The 9211-nt window shown below is 48.7% G+C and overlaps 1 protein-coding gene across 1 annotated transcript in view; it reads left to right on the forward strand.

Moving 5' to 3' along the window:
* The window catches only part of ARMC9 (armadillo repeat containing 9), a gene marked incomplete at both ends in the record, with an annotated part of 85521 nt that overhangs the window by 48557 nt on the left and 27753 nt on the right, over positions 1–9211 (forward strand). Inside the window, 2 exons of the mRNA XM_015414969.1 lie at positions 6374–6513; positions 7823–7899. Coding sequence (XP_015270455.1) covers positions 6374–6513; positions 7823–7899 — 217 coding nt within the window. The remainder of the gene's footprint in view (positions 1–6373; positions 6514–7822; positions 7900–9211) is intronic.

Here is a 9211-nt window from a genome sequence, read left to right on the forward strand (position 1 = left end):
AGAGAGAGCTTGTACCTAAATAAAACTTGTTCTTAAAGGTGCCACTGGACTGTTTTGGACCGGGGGGGCGGGGGAGGGCGCGGGGGGGTCTCTGCAATTTACCTGGCTGCTTCTTGCTCTGACCAAGGGCTGCTGGGAGCAGGGGGTGGGGCTTCTTGCATGTGCTTGCCCCCTTGGCTGTTTACTGCCGGAGCTCCGCTCCTGTGCACTCCTGCAGGAAATGACCCCTATGTATATGTATGCGTATATGTATGTGTGTGTATATATATATGTGTGTGTGTGTGTATATCCTTTTTAAGGTATTTTATGCCAATAACGGTCAACTGAACTGAACTGAACTGAATCAGAGCAAAGCTGGAGTCCAGCAGCACCTTTAAGACCAACAAAGTTTGGCCAGTTCCTCTGGAGGGACAACAACAGGGTATAGAGGCCGAGGCCTTCATAAGGACATCAGAAGAGGCCTGCTGGATCAGACCAGTGAGGGCCCATCTTCTCCAGCATCCTGTCTCACACAGTTCCTATGGAGGGCCAACAACAGGGCAGAGAGGCCGAGGCCTTCATAAGAACCTCAAAAGAGCCCTGCTGGATCAGACCAGGGGTCCATCTAGTCCAGCCTCCTGTCTCAAACAGAGGTCAACCAGTTCCTCTGGAGGGCCAACAACAGGGCAGAGAGGCCGAGGCCTTCACTAGAACACCAGAAGAGCCCTGCTGGATCAGACCAGTTGTCCATCTAGTCCAGCATCCTGTCTCACACAGTGGCCAACCAGTTCCTGTGCAGGGCCAGCAACAGGGCAGAGAAGCCGAGGCCTTTCCCTGATGTTACCTCCTGGCAATGGTATTCAGAGACTGACTGTTTCCTGGCAAATTGAATCCCCAGCTGATGCTCCGACTTTGCGGCACCCATTCTGCTAAAGGGCTTTTATTTCAGGGAATTTCTTCTTGAATTCAGATCTGACCCTCCCCACGTGTTCCATACTTCTTTTGAAAAGGGGCTGTGCAGCTCTGTTGTCATGTATTTGTCAATGATGGAACCGCCCTTTATTTGCGCATGTGTAGTAACGTTATAACATCATAACTTAATAATAATAATAATAAGAAGAAGATATTGGATTTATACCCTGCCCTTCACTCAGAGTCTCAGAGCGGCTTACAATCTCCTTTCCCTTCCCTTCCCCACAACAGACACCCTGTGAGGTCGGTGGGGCTGAGAGATCTCTCTGAAGAACTGCCCTTGAGAGAACAGGTCTGAGAGAACTTGTGACTGAGCCAAGGTCACACCAGCAGCTGCAAGTGGAGGAGTGGGGAATCAAACCCGGTTCTCCCAGATTAGAGTCCGCGTACTTAACCACTGCTCCAAAAAGGCTGCATGGTTGCTGCCATTTCAAAGGTTCCCCACTCCTCCTCAGTCGCCAACTGAGAAAATGGCCGGCAAAGATTCCCACAAAATCCTGATGAAAATAGTATTCCATTCACGATGGTCAAACTGGAGACACCAATTCATAACAGTGTTATTCAATAATTATGAAGCACGCTAAATGGAAACCCTGCACATGTTGAGTTTCCATTATTATCAAATCAGTTATATAATTCCGGTCATTTCAGATGTTTAAAATACTGAATTGTCATAGAAAACACACTGGGATCTACAGGAGAAGAGAACGGGTGGGTGGGAGGAGAATGAAGAAACAATACAAGCATGAGATGAAAAAACCTACCAAAGAAAGAAAGAAAGAAAGAAAGAAAGAAAGAAAGAAAGAAAGAAAGAAAGAAAGAAAGAAAGAAAGAAAGAGAGAGAGAGAGAGAGAGTCATGGATGGCTGCATTACACCTCACTGCTTATTTTGTCTCTGCATTATAACACAGTGATATTATTACGTTGGAAACCAGTGTCATAACGCAATCAAAACTATGCTTTAAAAATATCAGTCTATTGTTCTGGGGTCTAGGGGGGCCAGGGGGCGGGTGTGAATGTGACAATGATGCCACAAAAGGGCGGCGGGAAACTAAATTCAGTTTCAGGAATTCCACACCTGAAAACTCTGAGTTAATACCCAAAGGAGAAAAAAAGGGCAGGAAAAGTGGATCCAGAAAACATGGGGTAATGGGACAGTAAATTCGGAGTTACTCTTGGAGCAGCCAAAGATTGTGCAGAACGTTTGAGAAACATCAATGGTTAAAGAACGCCGATGCGGCGGTTCGCACGTGTGTGGAAATAGTTTGAGACCCTGGACAGCCACTGCTAATCTGAGTAGACGATGCTAACTTAGATGGACCGGTGGTCCAGATTCAGTATAAGGCAGCTTCCTGTGTGTGTTTTTGAAGAGGGGCTGTGGCTCAGTGAAAGAGCCTCTGCCTGGCATGCAGAAGGTCCCAGGTTCAATCCCCACCATCTCCAGTTGAAAGGACCAGGCAGGAGGTGATGTGAAAGACCTCCACCTGAGACCCTGGAGAGCTGTAAAGAGGGGCCGTGGCTCAGTGGAAGAGCCTCTGCCTGGCATGCAGGAGGTCCCAGGTTCAGTCCTCGGCATCTCCAGCTGAAAGGACCAGTTGGTGAGTGATGTGGAAGACCTCTGCCTGACAACCTGAATGGCTTCTGTCACCAGTCTGAATAGATGATACTGACCTTGATAGACTGATGGTCCTATTCAGTATAAGGCAGCTTCCTGTGTGTGTTTTTGAGGAGGGGCTGTGGCTCAGTGGAAGAGCCTCTGCCTGGCATGCAGGAGGTCCCAGGTTCAGTTTCTCGGCATCTCCAGTTGAAAGGACCAGACAGTAGGTGACATGAAAGACCTCTGCCTGAGACCCTGGAGAGCTGCTGCCAGGTTGAGTAGACAATACTGACCTGATCGACCGATGGTCTGATTCAGTATAAGGCAGCTTCCTGTGCTCAAGCCTACGGAGAGGGTGGAGTGCTGTGTCCCAGGCAGAAACGTCCGTGATGCCAGTGCTGTTTTGTGGGCAGAAGCTTGACCTTGCCAGAGCAGAGACCTAAACAAGCCGAGAGGCTGCCTTTGGAAATGGAGCTGATGGGCGGAGGCCAAGCCAATAAAAACATTTGGGGACAATAAATAAGTTTTATTGGCTCTTTTTTATGGGCCACAGTTTGTTAGAACATTTGAAGAACGGGAGGGAGAGATATAGAGGCACAAAAAGAAGATGACTTTTCCCGTCAGGCCCAGTGAAACATTTACCGCGTTGCCAACACAAGGCGATGTTTGTGCCCTCAGCGACTCACAGCGCAGTCCTAAGGAGGGGGCAGAAAGCGCTCAGGGAGCCAGCTGACCTTTGCATCGGCGTATGTCCAAGTTACGCCATCGTACGGGCCAGTTACGTTGGCATCAGGCCCCCAGTGCCGCTCAGCTGCTGGTGGAAAGGTGCGTTGGCTACCTGTTGGTGCAACCCAGGCATTCCCCCTTGCGCCGGTGTGGTTGTGGGCGGTTTCGTGTAGTGGTTAAGTGCGCGGACTCTAATCTGGGAGAACTGGGTTTGATTCCCCACTCCTCCACTTGCACCTGCTGGATGACCTTGGGCAAGCCGTAGTTCTAACAAGAGCTGTTCTTGAAAAAGAGCCGTCTCTGTCAGAGCTCTCTCAGCCCCACCTACCTCACAGGGTGTCTGTTGTGGGGAGGGGAAGGGAAAGGAGATTGAAAGCCGCTCTGAGACACCTTTGGGTAGTGAAGGGCAGGGTATAAATCCAATCTCTTCTTCTTCCCCATGTTTCTGGAAGCCCAACAGAAGTGCCAGAATTGTCATTTTGCCCTTGTGCAGTACCTAAGCAAGGAACACACTGGGGATACTGCAGTTGTTTGTAGACAGTGGAAAAGGGGACAGACCTAGACTAATAAAGCTGCACAGCAGGTGTTTTAAAAAAAGGGAGAGACCAAGACTGGAAGGGAGTGGTTAAAGTTGGGATGCGATCCTCTAGGCGGGACCGATGCTCCCTCTAAACTGTGGAGTCTTGTGAGCAAAAATTCTACTTTGCGAGGGAGGGGAAGGGAAAGGAGATTGTAAGCCGCTCTGAGACTCCTTCGGGTAGTGACGGGCGGGGTATAAATCCAGTCTTTTCTCCTCTTCTTCTTTTGGGGGCGTAGCCAGAGTTAATTGGCTCCCTGAGCCCTTTCAGCCTGGGACACCCCCCATACACACCAGAGTCGGACAGTTATGCCAACAAAAAACATGGTGTGGCCAATAGGCGCCAATTGAACTGAACACTCAAGTCTTCTATTCTTTCCCTTGCACCAGTTGCTTGAAGGTGAAAGAAGACGGGGACGGCAAAGGATGAGATGGTTAGACAGTGTCATAGATGCAACGAACATGAAGCTGAGCAAACTTCAGAGGACGGCGGAAGACCAAAAGGCCTGGCGTGATCTGGTCCATGGGGTCGCGAAGAGTCGGACCCAACTGTACGACTGAACAACAACAAGTTGCTTGCAGGCCTCAGTTTGGTATAGTGGTTAGGAGCGCGGGCTTTAATCTGAGAGAACCGGGTTTGATTCCCCACTCCTCCACATGCAGCCAGCTGGGTGACCTTGGGTCAGTCACAAGTTCTCTCAGAGCTGTTCTCTCAGGGGGCAGTCCTCGAAAAAGCTCTCTCAGCCCCACCTCCCTCACAGGGTGTCTGTTGTGGGGAGCGGGAGGGGAAGGAGATTGGAAGATGCTCTGAGACTCCGTTGGGTAGTGAAGGGTGGGGTATAAACCCAATCTCCTCCTCCTCCTCTTCTTCATCTTCGTCTTCTCTTCTGTGTGAAGGGAGAGGGGCCAGAGGGCGATCTGGGTGAATGAGACAGCTCGGTGCAGTAGTTCAATCCCATCCCCGGCTTGTACCACGGAAGCTAGGTGGGTGATCTTGGGCCAGATGCATGCCCTCGGCCTAAGTGACCTCATGGGGTTGTCGTGAGCGTGAAGGAGGAGAGGGGAATGATGTAGGTCACTCGGCGGAGAAGGGTCGGAAATAAACTGAGTGAACGAATGAAGTTCAGAACGGTGTGTCTGCTCAGTACTCCAGGAAGGGGGGGGGGCTTCTTCCACCCAGGGGGAAGGCATCTGTGAAGGTAACACTGAGGGGGCAGGGATCACGGGGGTCCCTGGAGTCAGTGACTGTGGGGGGGGAGCCAACGCAGCAAGTTGCTATGTGAACCATAAGGGAGTTATGGGACAGTTGTGAATGGTGTGTGAGTGTATAAGAATATTGTTGTAGATCACCGAAATGATTGCATCTTTAATTTCGTCGTACTATGTACAATGACAACAAAGTATATTATATTATTATTATTATTATTTGTTTTTTTTTAATTTTTAACATTTTTACCCCGCCCTCCCCGCAAGCGGACTCAGGGCGGCTTACAAGAGGGCACAAGCCGATGCATAAAAACAAGATAAAACAATAAAACCATTAAACGACAACAATTACAAGGATAAAGTGCTCCATGAAAACAAGATGTCCTCCGAATAATTTCATGATAGTATCAGTCATTTCATTTGGGGGTGATATTGTCCTGTAGATGGTCCAAAGCCAGTCCAGCGGTACCAGTGCCACGCAATATTATGGCAGATCTTCCAAGGACCGCCCCAACCCCGTTGTTGTCCCCACCACCGGTGGTGGTGGCGGCCCCTATATGAAAGCCTGGCGGAAGAGCTCCGTCTTACAGGCCCTGCGGAACTGCATAAGGTCCCGCAGGGCCCTGATCTCCTCCGGGAGCTCGTTCCACCAGGTAGGGGCTGCCACTGAAAAGAAGAAGGGGACAGCAAAGGATGAGATGGTTAGACAGTGATATCAATGCAACGAACATGAAATTAAGCAAACTCCAGAGTACGACGAAAGACAGGAGGGCCTGGCGCGATGTGGTCCGTGGGGTCGCGAAGAGTCGGACTCGACTGTGCGACTGAACAACAACAACATGCCCATTAGACATACTGGCATGCAGGAACCACAAATGACTTGCGTGGTTTCTATCGCAAGACGTCGCAACTACGTCACTGCTCTTCCTGGTTTCTTCCACGGGCATGTGGAGGAGACCTTTCTTCCCGGACCCCGATTCCCCCCGCCTCTTCCGAGCGTCCCTCCGACAGGGCGGCATCTGAGCAGACAGACCCGCCTTACGTTTTAATGCGCCGCATTTCATTTTACTATATTTTAAAATTGGCGTTATGATGTATTTTCATCACTCCCGTTAGCCGCCTCGGTAGCCCTGATTGGGCAGAAAGGCAGAGTAGAAATGCTGTAAATACGGACTGACTCTTTGTAAGGCGGCTTTGTCCGCTCACAGCGCTTTGGGACAACCCTTTCGGTTTTGGCGAGGCCGCCGCTCTTCGCTTGAAACTTTCTCCTTGCCGGGCATCGACCGAATATTCTGCTCAATGTCTCCCCATTCCAGGCGGGCTATGCAGTCGGCCATGATCAAGGACGGGCTGATACCGTGGCTGGTGGAGGCGCTGAAGGACACGGACTGCATGTCGGATTACACCTTGACCTATTCCACCGCCTTGCTCATGAACCTTTGCCTTCGGAGCGCAGGTACCCCGGGACAGCCTGCACGGGGGAAAAGGGGTCGTAGGCAGTGTTCCCTCTAAGCTGGGTTAGTGTGAGCTAGCTCACCGATTTTTAGCCTCCAGCTCACACATTTTTGTCTTAGCACAGGAAGGAGGGCTCCAGAGCAAGCTAATTTATGCAGCAGCCGAATGGTTCACTCACAACTTTCATGCCAGCAGCTCACAAAGTAGGATTTTTGCTCACAAGGCTCCACAGCTTAGAGGGAGTATTGGTCATAGGGTGGCTTCTCTGTTGAGGTTGAGTGTTACCCAAACAATCCTTCATTTCCCAAGACCTATCTTTGGCTCATCCGGATCTGTGTCTTGTTTTTTTTTTAAGTAAATTTATTTGGTTTTTAAAGATAATATGGACATACAACACAAATTCAGACATATAAAACAATACCAACATACAAACATGAATTAGGAATATTTTCTGTATGTTAACACAGTCTAACATGAAAAACAATTAGAACATTTCACTACTAAACACACTCTGCTACTAGAACCATCTTACAAATTTAACTTCCCCTTTTGTTTAACATTTTGTCTAGATTCGTTTTACGAATTTTGAAGTTAGCATTACAATTTGGTTTTTCAAATCACCATTCAAAAGCAGCAATATTCTCTCAAGGCAAAGAAGACAACTTCTCGAATTGATAATCTTATTTCGTTACCGTTTACTCCCAGAATCTATAAATGTCTTATTTCCATACATACATTTATTTATTTATTTATTTTTATTTTCTACTATTCTATTATGTTTAGGATTATAGATTCAGTTTTCCCAATTCAGTTTGGAGCAGGAGTAATAGTCTTTTCAATTCACTTTGAGTACATCTTATTATTGCATAACAATAAAATTATAAGATACCAAAACTAGCTACTCATTCTATACCACTACCTTTAAGATTCAAGTTACGCATTTTGCTAAAGTTAGTTTATACCATTGTTCCCTCTAAGCTGAGTTAGTGTGAGCTAGCACAAAGTTTTTTAGCCTTCAGCTCACACGTTTTTGTCTTTGTTCAGAAAGGATGGCTCCAGAACAAACTAATGTATGCAGTAGCCAAATCACTCGCTCACAAATTTAATGCCAGCAGCTCACAAAGTAGAATTTTTGCTCACAAGACTCCACAGCTTAGAGGGAACATTGGTTTATACCTATCTTAATTTCAGGTTTAACATTGCTCACTTTACATAGAATTTACAGGTCTATTAATTAATACCAGTTAATCCTTCGTTTCCCAAGACCTGTCTTTGGCTCATCCGGATCTGTGTCTTTTGACCCTCCGCAGGAAAGAAAACGTGTGTGAAAATTTCAAACGAGGTTCTCAAAGTTCTCTCTGATCTCCTCGGCCATGAGCACCACGAGGTACGTCTACAGCTAAGACTTGCAGGTGTCTAGAAGGGAAAAACACAGTGGGCTGGGTCCCATGGATCTGTTTTTCCTGCACAAGCTGATTTCCGAAGTCCAGTACTTTCTAGAAAAAGACAAACAGAATGTGTGGAGTTTCTCCTGAATAAAATTCGGGGGGGGGGGGAGAAGAAGAGATTGGATTTGTACCCCGCCCTTCACTGCCCAAGGGAGTCTCAGAGCGGCTTACAAACTCCTTTCGCTTCCCCTCCCCACAACAGATACACCCTGTGAGGTAGGTGGGGCTGAGAGAGCTCTTTCGAGGACTGCCCTTGAGAGAACTGCTCTGACAGAACTTGTAACTGACCCAAGGTCATCCACCAGCTGCAATTGAAGGAGTGGGGAATCAAACCCAGTTCTCCCAGATTAGAAGAAGAAGTAGAGGAGATTTGATTTATACCCCGCCCATCGCTACCCAGAGGAGTCTCAGAGCGGCTTACGAACTCCTCTCCCTTCCCCTCCCCACAACAGATGCCCTGTGAGGTAGGCGGGGCTGAGAGAGCCCTGACAGAAACGGCTCTTTTTCAAGGACAGCTCTGAGAGAACTATGGATTGCCCAAGGTCATCCAGCAGCTGCATGTGTAGGAGTGGGGATCGAACCCGGTTCTCCCAGATTGGAGTCCGCGCACTTCACCACTACGCCAAACATGATAACATGCTGGGCTTGGGGGACCCAGGTGGGGTGGTCTCAGCCCAGACATTCCACCGCACGTGCCGCAAAACAGGTCAGAAGGCCAGAGCAGTGGAGTAATGATTTCGGCTCGGATCTTGTGAAAACACTCGCTAATCTCTGCTGCACAGCGCGCTTCCCCTTCTGCTGAAACTTCCGTTTGCACAGGATTAGCGGTTTTAAATGAGCCCTTCTGCAAACGGAAGTGCTAGAGGAAGAGGAAGCCCACTTTCTAGCGTGCCCAGAACTCGTTCCTGGGATCCAAGCCATGCAGCCTGTCCCACCGCACGGCTCACGGCAGGTGTTGATACATTAATCATAAAGCCCCAATTATTAGTTGCTGAAATGCTGCTTGTTATCTAGCCATGGCATCCAAACATGTACCCAAAGAGTCATTCACACATGGAAATCGCTTCCGCAGGAAGTGATGGTGGCTACAAGCATGGACGGCTTCAAGAGGGAATTAGATAAGCATATGGAGCAGAAGTCCGTCAGTGGCTATTAGCCACAAGGTATAGATGGGAACTCTCAGTCTGGGGCAAGGGATGCTCTGTATTCTTGGTGCTTGGGGGGGGGGGGGGCGGGGGGGGGCGTCTTTTG

Source organism: Gekko japonicus, unplaced genomic scaffold, assembly GCF_001447785.1.
Source record: "Gekko japonicus isolate JY-2015 unplaced genomic scaffold, Gekko_japonicus_V1.1 scaffold4248, whole genome shotgun sequence".
Taxonomy (NCBI): domain Eukaryota; kingdom Metazoa; phylum Chordata; class Lepidosauria; order Squamata; family Gekkonidae; genus Gekko; species Gekko japonicus.